The sequence below is a fragment of the Macaca thibetana genome, chromosome 18 (assembly GCF_024542745.1).
Source record: "Macaca thibetana thibetana isolate TM-01 chromosome 18, ASM2454274v1, whole genome shotgun sequence".
Taxonomy (NCBI): domain Eukaryota; kingdom Metazoa; phylum Chordata; class Mammalia; order Primates; family Cercopithecidae; genus Macaca; species Macaca thibetana.
In genome coordinates this window covers 70,635,624-70,662,440 of record NC_065595.1, presented here as the reverse complement: position 1 = coordinate 70,662,440, position 26,817 = coordinate 70,635,624, and the positions used below count along the sequence as shown (strand labels likewise).

General features: G+C 42.2%; 1 protein-coding gene across 11 annotated transcripts in view; it reads right to left on the bottom strand.

Moving 5' to 3' along the window:
* Nucleotides 1-26,817, bottom strand: part of PIEZO2 (piezo type mechanosensitive ion channel component 2) — a 465,650-nt gene that overhangs the window by 370,382 nt on the left and 68,451 nt on the right. For all 11 annotated transcript variants that reach the window (XM_050767526.1, XM_050767528.1, XM_050767531.1 and 8 more), the window contains exon 2: nucleotides 9,071-9,166. In XM_050767526.1, the coding sequence (XP_050623483.1) occupies nucleotides 9,071-9,166 (96 nt within the window). The remainder of the gene's footprint in view (nucleotides 1-9,070; nucleotides 9,167-26,817) is intronic.

Sequence of the window (26,817 nt, the reverse complement as noted above, 5' to 3'; positions counted from 1 at the left end):
CACACATTGAAAAAATATTTGGGGGGCAAGGCCTGAAAGGGTTGGCAGTGTGCAGTTCTGTTGTTGTTCCCGTGGCCATTTTATGGGCTTCAGCAAAACACTGGGGCCACGATCTGTCTTTTGGTTGCTCCAGGGGAGCCAGCCATCACAACCCAACAGAAGAGATTTCCGAAAAACCCACACAGGCACCAGAAGTCCTTCCCTTTCATCTACCACTGGGGTTTTTTTTCTCATCTATTACAGTGTTGTCCAATCTTAGAGAGCCTTCAGAACAAAGGCTGTCAGACTGAGGATGGGTTCTTGGATAAGAAGACAACTTTGCTCTTAGAAATAATTAACACACCTTAGACAGCAACCATCACTTAGGGGTGTGTGTGTGTGTGTGTGTGTGTGTGTAATATAAACATTTCATATACAAACTGATTAGATGATGATGCTTCTAAAATAGTCTGGCTGTAGGACGATAGCTAGTGTTGCCCGGAAGTGTAGTCTTGTGATTTGGAGCATATTTCTTCTCAACTAGCCCCCAGTAAATAACTGATTCTCCCCAGAAAGACGTGGATATGACCTGTCTATCTACTCCAGCCTGCAAGAGCACATATTAACAAAGGTAACTTGTCGGCAGGACTAAACAAGCGAACAGGAACAATTTCCTGCAGAGAGCGAATGTCACACTGTAGCTGGATGCGTGTCCCCTAGCTCAGACTGTGGCCGCTTTACTGATGATATTAGAACTTCAATTGTGAGTAAATGGAAGGATGTTTCTGTAGTTCCTGTTGAAACCAAGTGAAAAGGGCTCTGGACCTTGGACAATTTCAGAATCAAAAACTAAGAATTTGTGATCTGGTGCATGACCAAACGAAGCATCTACGCCCGTTTTGTGGGTAGGACCTCCATGGACACCTGGAAAGGCCTGGTGAAGTGAAGCCACAAAAGAAGAGCAGGAAGTAGACTGACCAAAATGTACCAGGTCTCACTGAGGCGGTTTCAATTTTTTTAATAGGAGAAAAGAGCTTTAATATCAGCGCCTCCTTATGTGGTATTCCCAGTTTAAGGGATTTTTTATTCCAGTTAACTTCATAATTTTTTTTCATTTCAGAATGGAGGTTCTGCCTTTGCAATCAGTGGTTTTTCTCTTCTCTAATACAATGAGTTAGTGTATAGAGGATACTTAGAACAGTACCTGGCACATAGAAATGTGACATAAAAGTGGGTGCTTTGGATAAAGAACCTCTCCAGATTAATCTCTGAATCGCTGGGCTGTCCCAAATGGATACTGCTTGACTTTTATAGTCAAGATTCTAGGATGAATCCAGTGAGTTAACACTTCCTCAGGATGCTGCCTTCTCACCTGGGTATCTCATTTTATAACATATGAGATCACATACATTCCTCATGGAAAACTACATAGTTACTCCACGTGTATTCACCAGGCTGTTCTCATTCAAATAAACTTCCAGCCTCCACATTCATGATAAGGAGTCACCTTTGAACCCTTTGCTTTATACTTGTCTTCTTTTTTTTTTAATTTGACAAGTCTAATTTAATCAGTTTAGATAAATAACAGCATCACTGGAGTAAGTAGGTGGCTCTCTAAGATTGCTACATTGAACGAGTTACCACTCAATAAGATAAATAAAATCCAATGTGTTTGAGAGACTACTTTAATTAAGAGCAGTGTTTTTCTCCAACTTTTTATCCTCCACAAATCCAAATATAGTCTTTTGTGAAGAACAATCTTTCAATTAATATTTGGTGAAAGAAATAATTGGTCACACTTAATATGACATATTTTCTATGTAACATACACATATGTCATCAATCTGCACCAATGCATATTAAAATATCTCCCTTAAGCATACTCACATTATCTCTCCAGACCCTCGTTCCTCGAGCCTGGTGATGTGTCAGCCAACAAGCATTTATTAAGTGACCAGGTTTCCCTCTTCCCTTGCAAATTTGCAGGAGCTTTAGCTCTGTCAAGGGCATGAGTCAGAACAACACAGTGGCTAAGAGTGTGGCTCACCCACGTAGCACCTGGGTGTCCTGCAGCTTGCTATGAACCCACCTGGAACTCAGTCTTTGTCTGTGACATGAGGATTATTGATCATAGTAACAGCTCCCTTAAAAGTTTGTTGTGAAGATTAAATTAATAAATGCATGTAAATAGTTATATGAACTTAGTAGAGAGAGCTATTGGCTCTTTATTGATCAATCAATTAACCTAAGTATTATATAACTAAAAATTGAACATACCAGCTGTATCTTGGAGTAGTACACCAAAAAAACCTTGGAAATTACATATTTCTTTACTAATATTTACAGAGCACTACTAAAATCCTCTAGTAAAGACTGGCTATACTCACACAAATGAGAATAAGATTTCTAAGTCTAGCTCACTCTGACATTCATAGTAGTAAGTTGTGCTTCAAAATAATAATAACAGTCCACTTAAAAATTTATTAGAGGCCGGGTGTGGTGGCTCACACCTGTAATCCTAGCACTTGGAAGGCCAAGGTGTGTTACGAGTTTGAACTCCTGAGGTAAGGAGTTCGAGACCAGCCTGGGAAATGTGGTGAAATCCCGTCTCTAAAAAAAAAAAAAAAAAAAAAAAAAAAAAAAAACTGCAAAAATTAGCCAGGGGTGGTGGCACACCCCTGTGCTCCCAGCTACTTGGGAGGCTGAAGCAGGAGAATCGCTTGAACCTGGGAGGTGGAGGCTGCAGTGAGACGAGATCGCACTACTGCACTCCAGCCTGGGCGACAGAGTGAGACCCCGTCTCAAAACAAACAAACAAACAAACAAACAAAAACCTTAATACCTCATTAGTTTGCAATTCTTGGGCGACCTGACCTGACGTTAATTATACATTAGTTAACAAATTTAATGCAGGACAGTCTCAATCCTAATGCAAAGCACAGTTTGTGAAGAGCAAGAAAATGTTCATCTCCTTCCCTACAGTATTACATACTAAAATAAAATGCCCATCCTTGTAAGTGAAAGCATAAAACATTTTTAAGAGTCTTGATTTCTTTAATTACTCATGATCCTGCAATCCTAATTAAATCTAACAGCCAAATCCCATGGCTTATGACACCCCAAGCTTCCGTCTCCAGAGGACTGCTGCATGCAGTAACTATTCTCTGATGTTTGCTATTTGAAGATTGACATAAGCATAGGACTAGAGTTAGGTTTATACCTTCATCTAAAATTCTAGACACTGGAAATAAAATTTATTCATTCTACAAATATGTGCTGAATGCCTGTTATATATACATCAAGCAGCCTTTGGGCCAAAAAGCATATCCTTGCCATCTTGATGTTTATCTACTAGAAGGGACAGACACTCTACATAAATGTATTAACATAAAACCCTGACTTGGTTGACAGTGAGATGCTCCTAAAAGGCTGAGGAACAAAGGTTTCCTGCCAAATACTCCCTCATTCTTCAGTGAATACTGTGAAAAAGAACATTTATTTTCAACCCGTAGCCCCCACCCTGTGGAGATATGAAATAATCAATGTTGGGGAACTTGAGAGTTAGATACGGTTGAGAGAATGCCAAGCCCAGGGAGAGGAGCATGGATGAGATGATCCTGGAGTTTGGGGGACTGGCTAGACTGATGAGGAACTCCTGCCTGAGAAACCGGAGGGCGGGGGCTCTGGGGACTGCTTAAAATTTCACTGAGGGGCGGCCGGGCGCGGTGGCTCACGCCTGTAATCTCAGCACTTTGGGAGGCCGAGGCAGGCAGATCACGAGGTCAGGAGATGGAGACCATCCTGGCTAACACAGTGAAACTCCATCTCTAGTAAAAATACAAAAAATTAGCCTGGCGTGGTGGCGGGTGCCTGTAGTCCCCGCTACTCGGGAGGCTGAGGCAGGAGAATGGCTTGAACCTGGGAGGCGGAGCTTGCAGTGAGCTGAGATCCAGCCACTGCACTCCAGCCTGGGTGACAGAGCCAGACTCCGTCTCAAAAAAAAAAAAAAAAAGAAAAAACTTCACCAAGGGGCAGGGGCAGGGGCAGGATCACCCCACAGAGGAGGTTTGCAGGAAGAATCAAGGGAGGAAACAGAAGAGCTGAGTGGCAGGGTCTGCAAGTCCAGCTCTTGCTATGGATTTGTCGCACAAATAATTTTGGAAAGGTATAAATACCGGGAAAAATAAAACTTGCTCATAACATGAAAAAAAATGTGGGACGAGGGTATGTCAGCTTTAGTTAAGGGGGTGAGGGAAGAGGGTCTGAAGGAGGGACATCTAAGATAAACCTGAATTCTGGGAAGAGACCATCATTCAAAATCTGGGGAAGGGGATTCCAGGCAAAGGGAGCTGTGACAGCACAGAGGTGCCAGTTCAAACCAGGGTGAATTCCACAACTAAGAACAGTGACTATTTGTGTAGTAATTTTATATTTTGTTTTAAATTATATCTGTTAAATTATGTCCCCACAAAGCCTAATAACCCTGAGGGATTTGGGTCTCCAGTTGCAGTGGGGGAAAACTTGACCAAAAGAATGACACCCAGGCCCAGGTCAAGTCTGTTGCAGGCTGGACCTCGGAGCCGCACTGGGCCTGCGCTGCAGCCTCTGGCAGAGTGTGTGCACCCTTCCCTGTGTGTACGCCCTTCGTTGGGTGTGATGGCCACTTCTGTGTCAAGGTCCCACCACCTCTATGCTGACTCCTCTGCCCTCAAGCTCCATCAGGGAAAAAGGTCCCTGCTTCAAAGACCTTCCAAGATCTGGTTCCCTAGCAACCGAGGCTGAGATGGATTCCTAGGGCAGGAGGATTATGGGGCAGTTCCCTTGCAGGGATACCTGGCAGGGAGTGAGGAAATCCAGACCCCACAGAGGGACAGCTCCCATTGTCATGTTCTTGCAATGGGGGACTCAGCTGCTGGGATGCTCTGGAGCTGCCACAGCCCTTCAGAAACTTTCAGCTTTGAGGCCTCGGCACCCTGTGTTGAGTGGTCATTGGCTCCAGGCTGCCCCGGACAGGGAGGAGAACTTTGGGTAAAGCAGCTCCCTTCAGCCACCACCAATTCCCAGGGAGGGATTTTGCTGAGAGTGGTCAAGGAAACACCTCCCAGCTGCTGGGAATGGAAGCTCAGTCCTGAAAGGGAATTTCCAACTCACTCCATAGCGTCCACCGCACACAGCTCTTTAGCAGAGATTCTCACAGAGAGAAGAGCCTCGAGAGGAAGTCAGTGTGGGTGGAACTAAGTTTTTAGAAATCTAGGCTCTTAGAATTCTTGATTTGCTATTTCAGAACTTCAAGTGTGTCATTATCTTAATAGGTAAGGCCGCAACCAGAAATCAGGAATCATTTTAAGCATTTTGAAAGGAGAACGTTAAATAGAGAGGGTTGGTTACTGAAGGGGATGGAAGAGCCAGGAAGCCAAAAGGAATGTTGAAGCAATTGGAACATCATCAGCGAGGCAGGAAGGCTGTGGGGAGCCAGGCAGGGGCATGAGCTCAAGAACGAGGGCCATCCAGGAGCCGCTAGACCCTCAGGCGAAGGTCCAGAAATGGCTCTATGTACAATCAGGCCTTGCCTGGGCCTCTTCACGGTCAGCTGTGTCCATTAGCCTTTCCAGGTGTCCATGGAGGACCTACCCACAAACCTAGGATAGACGCTTCCTCCAGTCATGCACCAGGTCATAAATCCTTAGTTTTTTACTCCGAAATTGTCCAGAGCCCTTTTCAGTTGGTTTCAGCAGGTACAACTATCAGACAGTCCATAAATCCCATCCGTGAGTAACTAGGAATATTCTGTGCTGAGTAACTAGGAATATTCTGTGCATTGAATGAAGCATGAAGGGAGAAGACATTGGATAAGTGACGGGTACTTAACTGATGACTAGCTTGGGATGCTCACAGCTGATGGACACAGCTGACAGTGAAGAGGCCCAGGCAAGGCCTGGTTGTACATAGAGCCATTTCTGGACCTTCTCCTGAGGGTCTAGCGGCTCCTGGATGGCCCTCCTTCTTGAGCTCTGCTCATGCTGTCCCCGGCTTCCCCCAGCCTTTGTGCCTTGCCAGTGTTCCGGTTGCTTCAACATTCCTTTCGGCTTCCTGAATCTTCCACCCCCTTCAGTAACCAACCCTTTCTGTTTAATGTTCTGTTTTTAAAATGCTTAGAGTGATTCCTGATGTCTAGTTGGGGCCTTACCTACTGAGATAATTACACACGTCAAGATCTGAAACAGCAAATCAAGAATTCTAAAAGCCCAGATGACTAAAAACAGGAAGTCATTTAGTCGAATCCCTGTCTTTTGATAATTCCCTTCACAACAGTATTGTAAAGTGATTTTCTGGCTCTCTGTTAACTCTTTGCTGCTTTAAATTGGAAACAATAGCTTGGATTTGCAGGGAGGTGGATTTCAGGTTGATTCAAGAAAGAACTGTCTGATAATACTATAGACTTCCCAGGGCCACAGATGGCTCCCTGGCACCATTAGCATCTAAGAAGAAACCAAGTGACCAGCCAACATGGCTATTGTAGAATATTCCACCACTGGTTGCTGCAAGATGCTTGATAACTCCTAAAAGTTGTTCCAACTTTAAAATTCCATGATTCTGTAAGTTGCAGCCCTCACTAATCAGATAACACCCACCAGTTAAGTGTACTGAGTCTACAAGCATTTTTAAAAACAAAATTATTTCACATTTTGTCATATAACTAACTGCTGATCCTCATCTTTCTTCTACAGCACAGTAGTACATAAGGCTTCGCAACAAATCGTCAGCTTAAACACAGGCACGGGAAAGCGTGTAATAATACTCCGATATTCTTTGTTCTGTTGATGGCACTGAGAGCAAAACAGTGGACAACCCTGGTCTACAGAACAGTGGAGAGACTGGAATTTTATGTTTAAGACAAGGCCTTGTCCTGCCAGTAATGCCTAACCAGGGTGTCTAATCTTTGGGCTTCCCTGGCCACGTTGGAAGAAGAAGAATTATCTTGGGCCACACATAACATACACTAACACTAATGATAGCTGATGAGAAAAAAAAAAAAGTCCTCACATAAATCTCATATTGTTTTAAGAAACTTTGGAAATTTGTGTTGGGCCACATTCAAAACTGTCCGGGCCACAGGTTGGACAATGTTGGTCTAACACAAGATGCCTCAAAACACAGATTTCAGAAATGCGTGGATTCTGAGTCCTACGTGTTCAGAAAAAAGTAAGATATCCTTGCTTGGAGTCCCTCTGCAAGTACATAAACAAACACATAAATGAGGTTATGTTGAAGATCAGTCATGGTTCTTGGTGCTAAATTGGAGAAAGAGGAAAATAAGTCATCCGAATGCTGCTTTCAGTACTGACTGGAAGGATGTATGTGGATTTCCCTTTCCAACTCTTTCTTTCCTCCTCTCTTACCATGAGCAGCACCAGCAGACACCTGGGTACCCATTTGTGCTTTGTTTGTGCAGTGACCTTGTAACATTTTGTTACTTCATGATACTTCTGTATGCAGAGAGGATTAAGTTTTTTCCTTCAGATTTTATGTTTCACCTGTGATGTCCCTGATAGTGTCAGTCCCTGGCACATCTGAGCATGAACTGATGTCCACAAGCCATCAACTGTTTGGCATGTCTGACACTGCTGCATATTCACAGCTGGTTAGTTTGGGAAAAAGAAAAAGTCAGGGGTTGTCACAGAAGTATGTAGGGGGAAATCCCAGTTACTTGATTTCCAAATAAAACAATAAAGGGCCACACTGATGTAAAAGCGATAGATAACTTAATTGGATATATAAAGATAGTAATTTTTAAAGCACTTTATTGTGAATGCACATACCTTCTTTCTTTGAAAAAGGAGCTCCAAACCGTAGAAGAGTAGTTGCCTGTATGCTATCATCTTGTTTCTCAGGCCAGAAACTATTCTGTTTATGCTAATTCCTTTAGGAATGAGGCTCTGGCGACAGGGGTCCCATTAACAATGTATTTTTGTTTTATAAGGATTTGCACAAACTCACATTTCTCTACCCTTTATATACATTGTGTATTAAGGATTTTGGCGACTTAGAATTTCTGTTATTTAGAGACAGGAAAATCAACATGCCATCTGCAGTCATAACGACTACGATGGATGATCATGATATGCCTTATGAAGTTTACAGAGAATGAGGGCGAACAGGAAAGTCACAGTCATTATTTGTTGTTCTGTGCACACCGTGGTCTTTACTTCTTTTTCTGAAGAGTTCATCACTAACAAGGAAATCACCAATGACCTTTCCCACACCACTCCGTAGATGGGGTCAAACAACTTCCTTTCCCTTTCATGTAAACATACGGCCACGGCACTCACCTAAGACATTTGGCACAGGCTGTACTTCTCATCATGGTAGTACTTTGAAAAAAAAATTTATTAAATTAACTCAGTGTGGTTTAATTTGAATACTTGTGACAGGACTTCAAGTTGAAAAATTCATAAACCAGAGCATGTTTCCTAATCAGAGCCTCAGAAATTAGAGTCAGTACTCTATATTCTACGCCTTCAGGTTCTTATAGAGTAACCAGAATGAGAGCCAAACACTTGAGGAACTACACCCTCCAAATCAAATTATTCTCTTTCATTATGTTATTAAGACATATTTAAGAAACCTTAACTAATGTACGAAGTTATGGCTGGGACCAAGCTTCCAACTCCATTCTCCTGTAAGTGGCTCAGAAATGTCAAATACTGCTCTGCCTCTTCCAATTGCCACCACATTCTCCCCACAACCCAAAAGACAAATGCATGTACCGATGCTGTCATGAGATTTGTCTTACTTTATTGACAACACTTTGAGTTAGTGTTAACTAGCCAAAACATTCCAGTGATACTGCCATGCTTACTATGAAGCCCTAATAGGGAATTTATTAGCTGTGTGACAAACATGCATCACAAACAACTTCTATAGAGCTCTACTTGTGTAGTTGCTAAAATGTTTGACACCCACTCCATGCCATACTAGCCCTGCTGCAGAGATAACATCTGTGCCGTTGGATAAAGACCATCCCAAGGAGCCCAGCAAAATACATTCAGACTGTGTAACTCTGTGTTATAGAAGAACAAAATTCTCTTACCTTGCATTGTCGTTTTTGTTGGTTCTGAGAACAGAGGAATGAGCAAGAGGTAGATAAGGTAGACAAAGGAGAGCCCATTGTATCGGAATGCACATGCTGTGGGAGGGAAGAGAAAAGAGAGTGAGAAGGTCATTAACAAAGGCAGGTTGACAAAACCAGGGGTGCATAACAAAAGATGGTCTCAGATGTCACTGGATCAAACAGTCACGTCCTGAATAGATATGTCAATCAAAAAGTAATAAATTAGGTATTTATTCTGTGTTCATCACTGTGTTGAGCATGACGAGAAACAGATAATTAAAATACATCAACACTGGTCTTAAAATCTAACCAAGAAATACGAAGGTAAAAGACAAAACTATTAAAAATAATAATAGCTACAATAATTTAAGGGATACATAGTATAAAAATATGTAAATTGTGCCACCATACACATAAAATGGTATTGGGGGTGGACTAAAAAAGTTCAGACTTCGGGCGGGTGCGGTGGCTCAAGCCTGTAATCCCAGCACTTTGGGAGGCCGAGACGGGCGGATCACGAGGTCAGGAGATCGAGACCATCCTGGCCAACACGGTGAAACCCTGTCTCTACTAAAAAATACAAAAAACTAGCCGGGTGCGGTGGCGGGCGCCTGTAGTCCCAGCTACTCGGGAGGCTGAGGAAGGAGAATGGCGTGAACCCAGGAGGTGGAGCTTGCAGTGAGCTGAGATCCAGCCACCGCACTCCAGCCTGGGCGACAGAGCGAGACTCCATCTCAAAAAACAAAAAGAAAAAGTTCAGACATCTTTTTCTTTGCGACTGAGTTTTGTCCTGTTGTCCAGGCTGGAGTGCAGTGGCATGATCTTGGCTCAGTGCAGCCTCTGCCTCCTGGATTCAGGTGATTCTCCTGACTCAGCCTCTCAAGTAGCTGGGATTACGGGCGCACATCACCATGCCTGGCTAATTTTTGTACTTTCAGTAGAGATGGGTTTTCGTCATGTTGGCCAGGCTGGTCTTGAATTCTTGACCTCAGGTAATCTGCCCGCCTCAGCCTCCCAAAGTGCTGGGATTACAGGTGTGAGCCACCGCACCTGGCCTAGTGCATACTTTTTATATATGATTAAAGTTAAGTTGTTATCAATTTTAAATACTCTGTTATACTCTAAAATGCTTTATGTAAACCTCATGGTCACCACAAAGCAAAAACCTATAGCAGATACAAAAGACAAAAAGTACAAAATCAAAGCATACCACTAGAGAAAATCACCAAATCACAAAGGAAGACAGCAAGAGAGAAAGAAATGAACAAACTGAAGTACAATATAATCAGAAAATAATAAACAAAATGACAGTAGTAAGTCCTTGGCTACCAATAATTACCTTAATACATTGTATACTATTAGGTGATAGTCACACTAAAAGCCCAAACTTCTCTACTAAGCAATATATCTATGTAACAAAATTGCACTTGTACCGCCTAAACATATAAAAATAAAAAAGAACATTTTGTTCCTCCACTAGGCCCTATTAGGCCAATGGAGAAATCTAGCAATAAAAGGCAAATGTAAGCACACTTAATTTTTATTTATTTTTTATTTATTTTTTTGAGATGGAGTCTTGCTCTGTCACCCTGGCTGGAGTGTAGTGGTGTGATCTCAGCTCACTGCAAGCTCCACCTCCTGGGTTCATGCCATTCTCCTGCCTCAGTCTCCCACATATCTGGGACTACAGGCGCCCGCCACCATGTCTGGCTAATTTTTTGTATTTTTACCAGAGACGGGGTTTCACTGTGTTAGTCAGGATGGTCTCGATCTCCTGACCTCGTGATTCCCCCGCCTCGGCCTCCCAAAGTGCTGGGATTACAGGTGTGAGCCACCGCACTGGCTAGAATTTTTTAAAAGACCCAAGTACATGCTACCTGGAAGAAACTCACTTCCCATTTCAGAATACACAGAGACTGAAGGTGAAAGGATAGAAAAAGATATTCTATGCAAATGAAAACCAAAAGACACCAGGGATAGCTAGACTTATATCTGATAAAATAGACTTTAAGAACTGTAAAATGAGATAAAGGTCAATATATAGTGACAAAGGGATCAACTGTAATGGTTGTAAATATATATGCACCCAGGATTGGAGCATCTACATATATAAAGCAAATATCAATGGATATAAAGAAAGAGATAAACTATAATGTAATAATAGCAGGGGATTTCAATATCCATTTTTAGAAATGGACAGACCATCCAATCAGAAAATTAATAAGAAAACATCAGACTTAAACTATATTTTAGACCAAATGAATCTAACAGACATATACAGAACAGTCTATCCAACGGTAGCAGGATATACATCATGTTAGCCAGGACGGTCTCGATCTCCTGACCTCGTGATCTGCCCGCCTCGGCCTCCCAAGGTGCTGAGATTACAGGCGTGAGCCACCACACCCGGCAGAATACACATTCTTCTTAAGCACAGGTGGAGGGTTCTCAGAATAGAGCATATGTTAGGTCACAAAAGAAGTCTCAACAATTTTAAGAAGACTGAAATCGTATCAAGTGTCTTTTCCAACCACAATGATATGAAACTAGAAATCAAAAACAGGAGGAATTTCAGAAAATTTGCAAATACATGGAAATTAAACAACATGCTCCTAAACAGTAAATGAGTTAAAGAAGAAAGTAAGAAAGTAAAAGAGAAATTAGAAAATACCTTGGGATTAGCAAAATTGGACACACAACATACCAAAATTTATGGAATCCAGCAAAAGCAGTTCTAAGAGAGAAGCTTATAGCAATAAATGATAACATGAAAAAGAAGAAAGATCTCAAACAACCTACCATTACACCTCAAGGAACCAGAAAAAGAAACGCTAACCAAGCCCAAAGTTGGTAGAAGGAAAGAAATAATGAAGATCAAAGCAGAAACAAATAAAATAGACACTAGAAAACCAATAGAAAAGGTCAATAAAACTATGAGTTGGTTTTTTGAAAAGAAATAAAATCCAGAAACCTTAGACTCAGAAGAAAAGAAAGATCCAAAAAAATAAGATCAGAAATGAAAGAGGAGACATTACCACTGATATCACATGAATATAAAGGATTAGAAGAGATTCTGTGAGCAATTATACATCAATAAACTGGATAACCTAGAAAAAATGAATAAATTCCTAGCAATATACTACCTACCATGATGGAATCATGAAGAAATAAAAAATCTGAGCGGACTAGTAAAAAGTAAGGAGATTAGAATCGGTGATAAAAAAAAAAATCTCCCCTCAAAAATAAATGAAGAAATAAATAAAAGCCCAGGGCCTGATGAATTCTACTGAACATTTAAGGAGAAATAATACCAATTCTTCTCAAATTCTTCCAAGAAAATTAGAGAAGAGGGAATACTTGCAAAGTCATCCTATGTGGTCATCATTACCCTGATACTAAAACCAGACAAGGATAATACAAGCAAAGAAAATTACAGGCCAGTGTCCTTGATGAACATAGATGCACAAGTCCTCAACAAAATGCAAGCAAACCCAACTCAGCAAGAAAAAGGCTCCTTCATCATGATCAAGTGGGCTTTATCCCAGGGATGCAAGAATGGTTCAACATACCTATAGCTATCAATGTGATACACCTCATTAACAGAATGAAGAACAAAAACCATGTATCTTCTCAAAGATGCAGGAAAACTATCCGGCAAAATTCAACACCCTTCATGGTAAAAATTCTCAACAAATTACATATGGAAGAAATGGACTTCAGTACAATAGAGGCCATAGGTAACACACACACAGCTAATATCACACTCATCAGTGACAATTTAAAATTTTTCTTCTAATACCAGAAATAAGACAAGAATGCCTACTCTTGACACTTCTATTCAATGTGGTATGGGAAGTCCTAGACAGAGAAATTAGGCAAGAAAAAGAAAACAATACATCAAAATTGGAAAGGAAGAAGCAAAGCAAATTTGTCTGTTTGCGGATGACCTGATCTTATATAAAGAAAACCCTAAAGACTCAACCAAAAAATTGTTAGAACAAATTAATTCAGTAAAGTTTCAAAATACAAAATCAACACAAGAAAATCAGTAGTATTCGCTATACACTAACAATGAAGTATCTGAAAAAGAAATTTTAAAAATCCCATTCACAGTAGCTACAAATAATACTTAGAAATAAAGCTAACCAAAGAGGTGAAAGACCTATAAATGGAAGGATATAAAACATTGATAATAGAAATTGAGGCAGACACAAATACAGTCATGGACCTCTTAGCATCAGCAATATGTTCTGAGAAATGCATTGTTAGGTAATTTTGTCCTTGTGGGAACTGTGTGCTTACCTAAACAGAGATGGTACACCCTACTGCACACCTAGACAATATGGTGTCGCCTACTGCTCCTAGGCCAAAAACATATGCAGCATATGTTACTGTGCTGAATACTACAGGCAACTGTAATACAATGGCGAGGATTTATGTATCTAAACATATCTAAATATAGAAAAAGTACAGTAAAACTATGGCATTATAATCTTATGGGACCAGCCCCACAGACCGTCAGCATTCCTGCTTGGTGGCGATCAAAGGGCATGGAGATCAAGCCCTGAACAGAGATGTTAGTTGAAATAATAAGAAAAAATGAACTCTCTGAAGGGAAGAGCACGAAAGAGAGGCACAAAGGAGGCAGGTGTTTGTCTTAGCTCTGCCTACAGGTGGGATGAGAGGGGGCAAGGAAACTGGCAGGCAGGAAAGAAAAAAGCAGCAGAAAAATGTGAGACGGATATGAGGAAAACCAGGACAGCCCAGCTTCACAAAGGGAAAGGTTTTCACAAAAGAAATCCACTGCAACGGGGAGACTAAATTGTCGTGACTGCCAGTGAGGATGCCCTTGCAGCCCCTCGCAGAAGGGCTTCAGCCCAGAAGGAAGGAAGGAAGTCAACCTATGGAAGGGCAGTGAACATGCGGCCACAACCCGGAAGCTGGAAGCAAGAAGGGGAGGCCCGGGAGACTGAGCAGAGGACGCCAAGGAACAGACCGGGCCCAAGTGCTCCTGGTCACCGAAGTGCTGAGCATCTGGGCCTAGGGTACAGTCCAGGCTGGGGGGACACATCAGGATGCGAGTGGCGGGTACCCAGACAGGAAGACCAGATCAAGAAGCACTAATCCCAGAATGCAGACAACAGGAGTATAGCACACTCCAGCCAAGGGTCTGAGTTAGGACCCATGGTGCCTGCTTCCATGGCTGATTCTAGAAGTCAGCAAGGAAAGAAGCAAAATGCAATAATTTTATTGCAATAAAAATGCGATAAAGCAAAATGCATGGGAGAAGAGAACAGGAATCGACAAGAAGTTCTTTTTATCCCAAAGGAGTCACACACATATTTGTTGCTTTCTGCACCACTCCCCCCATCCCAACCTCCTTTCTTAAAGATTCAAAGCAGAAAGAAATATTCACACCACAGATTGGAGTGACAGCAAATACCTAAAACAGGTGATCTACAAGAAGAAGAACAAAAGCTCGGATTCTCTTTCCAGCTGCTTTTTCCCTTCTGCTTATTTCTCATCCAAAGTTGAAGTCTTTTATAGAACATTGTAGAGACATTTGGTCATTCATCTGCCAACAGACATGTAGTCAGCACACACTGTGTGCTGGGCGTTGTCCTAGGTGTTTGAGCTACATCAGAGAGCAAAACGGAAATGAGAGATCGCACCCTGCCTTTGGGAGCTGATGTGCTGGTGGGGAGACAGTGGTGAACAATGGGCAAAATCAAAGGCAAAGCATGTGGTGTGTTGGAAAGGAAGTGCTATGTCCACAAGAAGTCCAGCCAGAGAAGGAAAAGACAAAGCCTAGAGGAGGGGAGGCATGAAGGGGAAAGTGAGGTTGAAGCCCAGAGGTGAGGGAGGTGATGAGCTGATTGAGTGATTCCTGTCAATTCCCTTTGGGAGAAGCACTCAGGCAAAACGGAAGCAAGCCAGACCCCTCTAACCTGCTGCAGACAGCCCCAAAGAGCCCAGTGTGCAAGCAGAAGCCTCCAGGAGGCCGGATCATGCCGGGCCTTGCAAGGGCTCCGAGGACTCTGGTTTTCCCTCTGAGTGGCCATGGAAGTGATCATTCTCTCCCTGGGTTTGGGGCTGCCTGGCTCCTGCTCTGCTGGCAGCTCCAATTGCCCACCTGTGCCCATCCTGTGCTCCATGCTACTGCAAAACTACATCGCCTGCATCTGCCCTGTCCTTTCTGAATCAGGCATCTTCCTGTACAGCTCACATGCTTCCCCTTCTGGAAGCTGTCCAGGAGCATACCCTCCTCCAAATGAGATTTCTTTTTTTTTTTTTTTTTTTTTTTTGAGACAGAGTCTCACTCTGTCGCCCAGGCTGGAGTGCAGTGGCCGGATCTCGGCTCACTGCAAGCTCCGCCTCCCGGGTTTACACCATCTCCTGCCTCAGCCTCCCGAGTAGCTGGGACTACAGGCATCCGCCACCTCGCCCGGCTAATTTTTTGTATTTTTAGTAGAGACGGGGTTTCACTGTGTTAGCCAGGATGGTCTCGATCTCCTGACCTCGTGATCCGCCCGCCTCGGCCTCCCAAAGTGCTGGGATTACAGGCTTGAGCCACCGCGCCCGGCCAAATGAGATTTCTTGCTCCCTGGTGCCCCCTCAAGCGTACGTCTCATCCAGCACCCCTTGCACGTACTTCTATGTCAGCGGGGCCCTTCCGGGTAGGGCAGAACCTTTGTTATCTCCGTCCTCTCCATACCCACTACTGTATCTGCTCCAAAGTAGAGGATCATGCTTACAAAACGAATGAATGCATGCAAACAAAATGAAAACAACTTGAGGACATCTAAAAGAAACCACAGGGTATCAAGGTATGCAGAATTTCTGGTGGCAATGAAAACGTCCCAACTGACAGGGCCCCCAAATAAAAACGTAATAAATGAGAACATTTCTCTTTTTTTTTTTTAGCCTAGGTGAGATTTTTTAATGTTAATCCATGTTGGACAATAAAATTACCTAATTCTGCCAATTTCTGGGTCGAGAGAAAAATAAAACTCACTCGTATGATTGTACCATCTTAAAGAGCATGCACAGTGCATGTAACTATTCACTCATGTAAGAGCTCATACTAATGTGCTTACTGTGTGTCAAGCCCGGATCTAGGCCTTTCATGTCAATTAACTCTTGCAGTTATTATCCTCATTTTACAAAGTCTGTTATTTCTTTCTACATGTGAAGAAGCAGGCCCAGTGGGTACAGCTGTGTAGCCGGGCTGAGGTTTGTGCCCCTGCAGTTGGGATCCTGAGACTGCTGTCATCAAGAAGCGCATGACCTCACCACCATACCACATCCTTATCTGTGTATCTTTCTCCCCAGTTAAATGTCAAGGGCTCAGTAAGGCTGAGGCTGGGCTAGGATTACAGGTGTGAGCCACCACGCCCAGGCAACAACTGCTGCTCTATCAAGTGTGATGTTGCCTCAGACCCCTTCGCGCACCCTCCGCACTTAGCACAGGGCCCTCTGTGAACATGACGGCAAATGCTCTGAATGTATGTTGTTGTTTCAAACTTTTATAACTTCGCTATGTAAGCCTTTATATTATTTGCAATCAAAGTGTGTATATTAAGGAAGATTTCCTATGATTAACTTCGGAGGCGGGAGAACAGAGCCTGGTCTTGGTTTCCCACATCACAACCTTTTAGTTACAATTATTTATAGCAAAGTCCAACAAGCTATGGTGAGGACAAGGGTGGCCCAGGGTCAGGGGCGGCCTCTAAAACCACCCCCAGTGGTCCCCATCTCCTCGTGTTCCATCCATTTGAGCAATCGCCTCTTCCTGAGTGTGGGCTGTACCTGGAGATTCACTTCTAATGAACAGACTACAGTAAAAGTATTGGGGTGCCACTTCCACGGCTAAGCTACAAAAGGGCTAAGGCTTGTCTTGAGCATCCCCTCTCCCTTGCTCACCCTGAGGGAAGCCAGCTGCCGTGACATGTGTCCTGCGGAGAGGCCCGTGTGGCAAAGGACTGAGGTTTCCACCTAAAAGCCACTCAAGTCAGCTTGGAGGCAGGGCCTCCTCTGACAACATGCTCACTCGAGTGCCCCTGGATTGCAGCCACAAGAGACTCTGTGCCAGAGGATGCAGCCAAGCCACATCTGGAGTCCTGACTCCTAAGAACTCTGAGACGGTGTGTGTTGTGTTAAGCTGCTAAATGTATGCAGCAATTTGTATGCAGCAATAGATAACTAGTGAGTGCACAAACTAAAAAATAAATTAGGGCCGGGCGCGGTGGCTCACGCCTGTAATCCCAGCACTTTGGGAGGCCGAAGTGGGCAGATCACGAGGTCAGGAGATCGAGACCATACTGGCTAACACAGTGAAACCCCGTCTCTACTAAAAATACAAACAATTAGCCGGGCGAGGTGGCGGGCGCCTGTAGTCCCAGCTACTCGGGAGACTGAGGCAGGAGAATGGCGTGAACCCAGGAGGCGGAGCTTGCAGTGAGCCAAGACTGCGCCACTGCACTCCAGCCTGGGCAACAGAGCAAGACTCTGTCTCAAAATAAATAAATAAATAAATAAATAAATAAATAAATAAAAAATAAACCACCTCCAAAAATCCAACTTCACTTACTTGTCATTTGAAATCATCCCATTCGACCAATAAGAGTCACAATTTTACTTGATGTATGTGAAGATGCTACCCAAAAGTTATCCAAAACTACAAGGGCTTTAAATGCTATTATTTAAGTGAGTTGTCTCCATCAAGGGCAAAATATGCCTTTGAACTTGGCAATATGGCACATTCAAGCTAGAAAAGTCTTAGAAGGCAAATAACAACTGCTTCTTTTTTTTTTTTCTTTTTTTCTTTTTTTTTTTGAGACAGAGTCTGGCTCTGTCACCCAGGCTGGAGTGCAGTGGCGCAATCGCGGCTCACTGCAACCTCCGCCTTCTGGGTTCACACCAGTTGCCTGCCTCAGCCTCCCGAGTAGCTGGGACTACAGGTGCCACCACCACGCTCGGCTAATTTGTTGTATTTTCAGTAGAGATGGGGTTTCACTGTGTTAGCCAGGATGGTCTCGATCTCCTGACCCCGTGATCCACCCGCCTTGGCCTCCCAAAGTGCTAGGATTACAGGCGTGAGCCACCGTGCCCAGCCAATAACTGCTTCTTTATCAAGTGTGATATTGCCTTTGTTCAAGATTCGGAGACATTTAAAGCACATTCATTCCTTTTCATAACGAGCGATCATACTCTTGCTGCACAATGTCCCTGACACTCCACCTTTCTTAGTGGATTCTCAGGGAGCTGCACCTCCATCCTCTGGCAGCAACAATGTTACTGTGGACAGAACAACAAAAATGCAGGTCAATGTGTTTAAAGGAAAAAGATTATTTGCGTTAGCCGAGGTGCTTTAGCACTGCAGCTTCCACTATTTCTACCTGGTTTTAACCATCCAAAATTATACAACAGCTGACAGTAATTCCCCAAACAAAAGACCTTGACAGGCCTGAAGAACTCACAATTAAAAACTGAGATCACAAGTTATCAAGTAAAGTAAACATTAATATTGCCTTATGAATCGCAAACACTTGGACTTCCTCGTTCACGAGTTTTCTTTTCTAAAGATGAAACATGGTGTGCAATTTGGAAAAAACTCTAGAAGTCAGAAAAATGATCGATTTGACTTTGACAATTTACAATGTGTCAACACAGAAAGAGGGAAAATCTCTTGCAAATATGAAATGGTTAGGGTGGCCATGTAACATTTGTAAAAATACTTGCGTTGCAATAGAGATAGAATAATTTTCCTGTTACTGCACTATGATCACAGAGAGGTTCACGCACACTTTACCATTCTATAGTAGCTCAAGGCAGTAATTTTAGATTATGCTATTAAAGGTAAGTGCCCTCAGAGCTGAATTTTTGGCAAGATGTGCCCTCCCAGCTCCTTATCCCTTTAGCAAGGCCAAACAAGGTCTCACTATTAATGGTCTAGGCAACAGTGCCTTAAATGTTTAGAACCTCCATTTCTACTAAGTATGTTTTAAATGCTCTTTATTGCCTCAAGGAGCTTTGTTTATTTTAACAGTTGCCACAGCAGTAGATAGGTAAACATTACTCCCAATAAGCAACTTTAAAACCAACTGACAAAATAGTTCTGTCGATCCAGTAATTCTAGAAATTGTTTGTATCTTTAATAATTTTCTTTCTGTACTCTGAAGCAACTGAGTGCTTTTCAAAGGACATTCTTTCAAAATTATGGTTATTTTATAAATTAGGAAAAAAAGAGAAATAACTGCAAACTATTTACAATAGAGCAGGAAAAAAATTAAACAACCACAGATTTTTTCCTGAGGAAGCAAAACTATCAAAGAAATGAGAGAAAGGAAAAAGGCTGTTACGTCACCTGATTCATTGTCTATCAGTGTAGAATTCTTTCCCCTATTTAATCTACTCTGTGTTTTACATCTGGTTGAAACTGTAAATGTCTCAAACAGTGATACTTTAGAGCAGCAGACAGTCCAGACAACAACATTCTCTTCCTCTCCCTCTAGTCTCACCTCTGTGCCCACTGGCGGTCTCGCCCCAGGTGCTTCCTACAGAAAGTTACAAAAATTGTTTCTTCATAAGGACAATGCCAGTCTCTCTCACCACCATTCAGAAAGGCAAGACATATGCTTACATACATATTCTTATCACGTAACACCTGCGTCAGATTCCTTACACACACCAAAACGTGCTCACATATGTGTGACAGGAAAGGCTAACAGAGATATATTTCTTTCTTTCTTTTTTTTTTTTTTTGAGACGGAGTCTCGCTCTGTCGCCCAGGCTGGAGTGCAGTGGTGTGATCTCGGCTCACTGCAAACTCCGCCTCCCGGGTTCCCGCCATTCTCCTGTCTCAGCCTCCCGAGTGGCTGGGACTACAGGCACCGCCACCACACTCCGCTAGTTTTTTGCATTTTTAGTAGAGACTGGGTTTCACCGTGTTAGCCAGGATGGTCTCGATCTCCTGACCTCGTGATCCGCCCGCCTCGGCCTCCCAAAGTGCTGGGATTACAGGCGTGAGCCACTGTGCCTGGTGGAGAGATATATTTCAAATAAGAAAATATGCTCTCCCATTTAGATATGTTTTATTTAACATTACATTTTTAGCCTGAAATGTGTGAAGGCTGACATTGCCGCAGTGTGTCAGCACAATGCTGAACTCATCAGCCAAGCATTCCTCACACTTCAAGAAAGAGAAACAGAAACATTGTATTCTACATTAGTTTCATTAAATAAATTATTTAAAAGAATGTGATTTTAGGGTAAAGCCTGAAGGAAAACAAGACTTTTACGGAGTAATAGATTGTAAGGACTTGTATTAGAAAAGTCATAACTACTACTCAATTTCCTAAAACTTTGAAGCCAGTCTAAGGAAAAAAATCTGGCAAAACCATTTTATTTATAAAGGAAAAAAAGACTCTGGTCTGAATTTTCTGCTTTTTCCAAACAACTGGAGATATTATTTGTAAACTATGAGTTAGAACAGATGATTACTAAGATTTTAGTTTTTTTTTTTTTTTTTTGGCCGTTAGTTTAAAAATGTGTTGCTTTTAATTTAGTATACAAAGGTAGGATTCTGTTATCTATGTTAACATATACACATATCAGATCAAATATTAGCAACAGTATTAAGCAGTATATATATAATTTCATATATTAGTAATAGTACATATATAATTTCATATCAAATATTAGTAACAGTATTAAACAGTATGTCATCAAATGTTAGTAACAATATTAAAAGTTTCACTCAGTTTTCTAAACTCATCCTGATCGAACAGTTTGCATAATTTTAAAGAAAGAATAGCAGTGCTTCTTCCTCCTTTGAAATATCTTTTAATATGTTCTTCATCATCTTACAAGTGCACCCATACGAAGTTGTACTTAAAACCCAAATCCTTGTGTTCAAGTTTGACCATGTTTATCTTCCATAATGGTCTCTGATCTGAGGGAACAGCACCACACATTGCCTCTCATAATTGCAAATGAGGAAATAAAGCTTTTATGCTCATACATAATTTCTTAAACTATCAGACAAATTATACTTGAAATTAGACCTATTTCATTATGAATATAAAGAGTGCTGCATTAAAATCCACAGTTCCTACACCTACCAAAATAAAACTTGCTCTCTTACCATTATGATGAATAAGAATAATTAGGGGGCCAAGTGGGTGCTAAGAAAAGATCAAATATTAAAATTGCTTATTAGCCCGCTCATCTTAGTGGCTTTGTCATCTACAGAAGTGAAGAGTTAGCATTTGTAGACTGGAGGACTCGGGAGGTTGCTTTGGTTTGTGTCATGGTATTTGCTGATTTAGAAATCACTCATCAGGCCAGGTGTGGTGGCTCATGCCCGTAATCCCAGCGCTTTGGGAGGCAGAGGCAGGAGGATTGCTTGAGACCAGGAATTTGAGACCAACCTGGGCAACATAGTGAGACCCTCATCTCCAAAAAAAAAAAAAAAAAAAAAAAAAAGCAGAATAGAAAAAAAATAGCTGGGCATGGTGGCGCATGCCTGTAGTCCCAGCTACCCTACGTGGGAGACTGAGGTAGGAGGATTGCTTGAGCCCAGCAGTTGGAGGCTGCGGTGAGCTGTGATCGCACCACGGCACTCCAGCCTGTCTCAGGAGTTTTCTCTTTATAGATTCACAGAGATTTCAAGTTTGGGAAGTTGTTCCTCCATTTTCATTAATATCAGTACTTTTAAACTTTGAATCACTGACCTTGGTAGTTTTAAATGTCAAAAACAGGTAGATATTAACACGTTCAGTTCAACATAAAATAAAGTGGGAATGGCTTACTAGACTGTGTTACAAAGTAGAGCATAAGTGTCATTTTTCATTTTCAAAACCAAGAGAAATCAGTTTCAATCTTATTCGGTCCCCTGACATTCAAGCGCCAAATGCTCATCCCTAAGCAACTGGAAATAGCAATGGAAAAAGGGGTGACGGCCAGGGCCAGAATACACATGCATACACGCAAAAACACATACACACACACACACACCACACACACACACATACACCACACACACACAAACACATACACACACACACCACACACACCAACACATACACCACACACACACATACATACACACACACACATACACACACCCCCACACACACCAACACATACACCACACACACATACATACACACACACTTGTATGGGCTTTATGTAAGCGGCAGTGGCTTTTTATAACGGGATTAATTTACTGCCTGCCAGTTTCCTTCTTTCAAGAACTTAGTAAAAATAGAATTTTTTGTAGACTTTTACTGAGGACTTTAGAATATTCTATATTATTCTTGGCAGCATCCCCCTTGGACTGAGGTATGCATTAACATGAAAAGAAATCAATTCAACTCCATCTCCAGCACACAATGCTACCCAACATTACATCTCAACAACTAATACGGCCGTAAATTGATTAAAATTACGGTTTTATCTTGATAAATTTACTTTGACATTGTCTGCTTCTTCCTGGGAACATCCTCTTCCCTGACATATATGGAACTATCGCTATTGCTTTCAAATATTTCTGTTGCTAGAGAAGTAGACACACCTTTTATGGCGTGAATTCAGCCTTGGACTGTGTCAGGGGATTATGCTTATGATACCATACTAATGAGACACATGCGGCCTCTGACCACAGTGTGAAAGCCTCACTCCCAGAGCAACATCCAAATAGCAATGAATTGGATGGATGCCTCAAAACGAACCTCTTTTGCCAGATCTCTTCAGTCTCTACCTACGCAGCGTCTTTGGCCTTGCATTTCGTGGAATCGCAGAGTCTGTGTTACTGAGAATGGAGAAGGGTGAAAAAGAATCCTTGCAGGGACCAGTCTAAAGAGATGTTCCCCAGGCTGCCTCAGCCTTCTGCTCTATTACCCTTCCTTTCAGTCTACACCACACCCTCATACCCTAGAAAACCACACCCTCATACCTTAGAAAGTTACGGTAGTTAAAAAATTGCTGGAGGCATTCTTTATTCAGAAAATTAGAGTAAGTATTCCAATAACATTTTTGAGCTCACTATAGGTGCTTCCATCAGCTCATGATCTTGAGATTGTTTGATTTTGCAATCACTAGATTAAAAAAAATCTCAGATCTCCTAAACCCAGGCATAGATGTTGTTTGACTTTCCCTGGCCCATCGTTCTGCCATATATTTACCAAATGATGCATCGTATTTCACAACTCTCCCTGCTTTCTCCTAAAGAGAGGCTGCTTTGGTATCAGCGTCTACCTCCAAAAAGTAAGTACGACTCAGGAGCCCCTGTGAGTTAAGATGGATGGTTTATGTCAAAATTCCACAGAGGTTAAGTTAACCTCCACAAATATCTTTGCCAGGTCACTTGGCAAACTTTTACTGGGGGACAGGTAGGTTGCAGAACCCGCCACTCTTGGCCTATCACTTGAAAAAGTCAAGCATCAATGTACTCTTTTAAATGCACCTCCAATTCCAGCCAAACTCCCCTATTAGCGATTCCTCAAATATGTTTATCAGCAGGCCCTAGGCCACTTTGGAACAGGGGTTGTTTCCTGTTCATGACTGATTACTCGAGTCTCTACTCCATTTCTGCACACAGTAAGCATTCAGTAAATATTTACTGAAAGAATAAATTAACTCCTGCCTCTTTCTTTGCCAACCTGGAATGCCCTCTGCCCACAGTAAACCACAAATTCATAAGCATCCTTCAAATTAGCTCAAATGTTTGTCTACTCCCTCAGAATGCCCTCATAACCTCAAAGAAAAGTAACATTTTCTGAATAAAAAAGCATGTCTAGCAACAAAGGAATCATTCAGTATGGATTATCATGCAATGGAATTCTGTGCAACAGTTACAAAGAATGGCTGTTGCAATGTGCATGGACACGGAATGATGTTCACAATACAACAAGTGAAAAAAATAGGTTGTCAAATTGTTTATAGTGGGACCGACCTATTAGGTAGATACTGTCAATATCCACCATTCAGAGGAAGTAAGGCTCAGAAGGACGCATAAATTGTCCAGTGTCAAGGAAAAACTGGGAACTAATCCCAGTCAGGCTGTCTCCAGATCCCCACTCCTAACCACTCCACTCTGCTACCTCTCTCATCTACACAGAAAACACCTATAAAAATAACAGACTATTAACAGTGGTTGCTTCTAAGAAGAACTGAAGGAGGGAAAACTGTGGCTTTTTATCTTTATCACGTTACAGTTTTTCATGATGTCTATGTGTCTATTTTGTTTTTAAAAAATCAAATTAAATCTTTGGAAAAAGTTGTCTCTTCCACCTCAGAATACCCAGAGCATTTTGGTTTTCACACTCTTATGACATCATTACATATGGCCTTGTAGAATTTCACTGTCTATACATGCTACTTCCTTGATTAGATTGTAACCCCCTTAAGAGTAGGGCTTTGCCACTGCTGTGTCCTCAAAGAACCTAGCGTAGTGCCTTACACATAATAAGCCTGTGATGATGGTGCAGAATGAATAAAGGAATAAAGGGGTTATCTTCCTTGGCCCTCAAAAACAGAGGCATCAGGTCAGGCGCGGTGGCTCACGCCTGTAATCCCAGCACTTTGGGAGGCCGAGGCGGACGGATCATGAGGTCAGGAGATCGAGACCATCCTGCCCAACATGGTGAAACCCCGTCTCTACTAAAAATACAAAAATTAGCCGGGTGTGGTGGCAGGTGCCTGTAATCCCAGCTACTCAAGAGTCTGAGGCAGGAGAATCACTTGAACTCAGGAGGCGGAGGTCATGGTGAGCCGAGATCGTGCCACTGTACTCCAGGCTGGCGACAGAGCAAGACTCTGTCAAAAAAAAAAAAAAAAAAAAAAAAAGCAGAGATATCAGACAAAAGCGGTCACACCTGACCCCAATGGAGTTAATGTCCAAAAGCTTCACCAAACTGGTTATTCTGCGACATACCATCTGGCTAACATAATGACATGGCTACAATAACAATATTAAAAAGGAATCTGATGAAAGTGCTCGAAAATAATATTTGGGTAATAATTTCCACTTAGGCATCCAGAAAGAGACAAGAAACAAGAAAGTTTCCTGAGTCACAAGCCTCTTTCTGTCACAAGAACTTAAGCCCAGGGTGGTTCTCTTGAAAGGCAAAGGTGTGTGAAGCTAAGCTCCAAGCCTTAACCATGTTTTTCTTACAAATACATTCAATGCAAATTCTATTTAACCACAGCAGACTCTTTGAGGCTTTGGTCAGCTTGCAGGGGGTAAGAAAGATATTTATTAACCATAAATACAAAGAAAGTGGAAAAATGCACTTTCCAATGCCCATCATTAGGAAACATGGAACCTCATCGCATGAGTCCCAGTGGGCAGCCAGGAGAAGAGGAAATCAAAATTGTAATCCCAGTCAAGCTGTGTTAAGCAGGCGCATTGATACCCTAAGCTTCAAGGTAACTTCACAAAAATGGAACTAAACCATGTATAATATTTTTTAAACATTAAAAAAAGCCAGTTCCATCAGAAGTGCTTAACTAACACATGGGATGCATTGCCATGATTTCACTGACCTCCTGAGCCATCCTGGGGCCACTTCTCAGCCAGAAGGACCAAGTTCCCAGCGCTAACCCAGCATGATCTGTGGGCCAGGCTTGGATGCCTAGCTCAGGGGACTCTGTGCAGATGAAGCAAAGAAAAACTGTGAACTGAGACCAACAGTTTCCCATTGGCCATTTGAAAGTAAACACACCCTACTCAAGTGAACTTCTTTTTTTTTTTTTTTTTTTTTTTTTGAGATGGAGTCTTGCTCTGTTGCCCAGGAGTGCAGTGGTACAATCTCAGCTCATTGCAACCTCTACCTCCTAGGTTTAAGTGATTCTCCTGTCTCAGCCTCCCAAATATCTGGGACTACAGGCGCATGCCACCATGCCCGGCTAATTTTTGTATTTTTAGTAGAGACGGGGTTTCACCATATTGGTCAGGCTGGTCTCGAACTCCTGACCTCATGTGATCCGCCCGCCTCAGCCTCCCAAAGTGCTGGGATTACAGGCGTGAGCCACTGCGCCCGGCCTCAACTTCAGTTATTTTTCTTTCTCCTGCAGATAAAAAAAGTTTCAAAACTAAACTTGAACAGTATATGGTAAATTGCATGCTGCAGCTATTTGGTCAATAAGACCTAACATAGAAAATCTAATTAAGACTTTATATTGACAACTTAATTAGGATGGCAAGGGAAAGGAAATATGTATGACAAATACTAATTTTCTTCTACTCGAATATATACCATTTTGAGATTGTTTCATATATTTTTAAAATTTGGTTAGCCCTTCCTTGGAACAAATGAATCCTGAGAAACAAATAATTCTTAATGTTTTTTCTCAGAAAAAGAATTAAAGTATATGTGTGTATGTGTGAGTGTGTATTTCCTCTGCTATCATCTGGAACATGTTAATTTTTGTTGCAGACTGCCCAGAATTACAAACCAGAAACCAAAGTAAAGCAAACTCCAGTCTTCTCGATTTTCTTTAAAAATTGTACCCTGGACCTCAAAATGCCTCTCTCCAGACTGTAATGAGGGACATTTCAAAGGAAAAGACCACGATTTGATTCTATCATATTATATTGAACATATAGGATGCAGGAATGGCAACCACACCTGACTGATGGCATCGGCAGCATCCCGTGAGTCGGAGGTGGCACCACCTGTCACAGAAGGTTGCCCTCATGGATGTGGACGTCACCTCTCGAT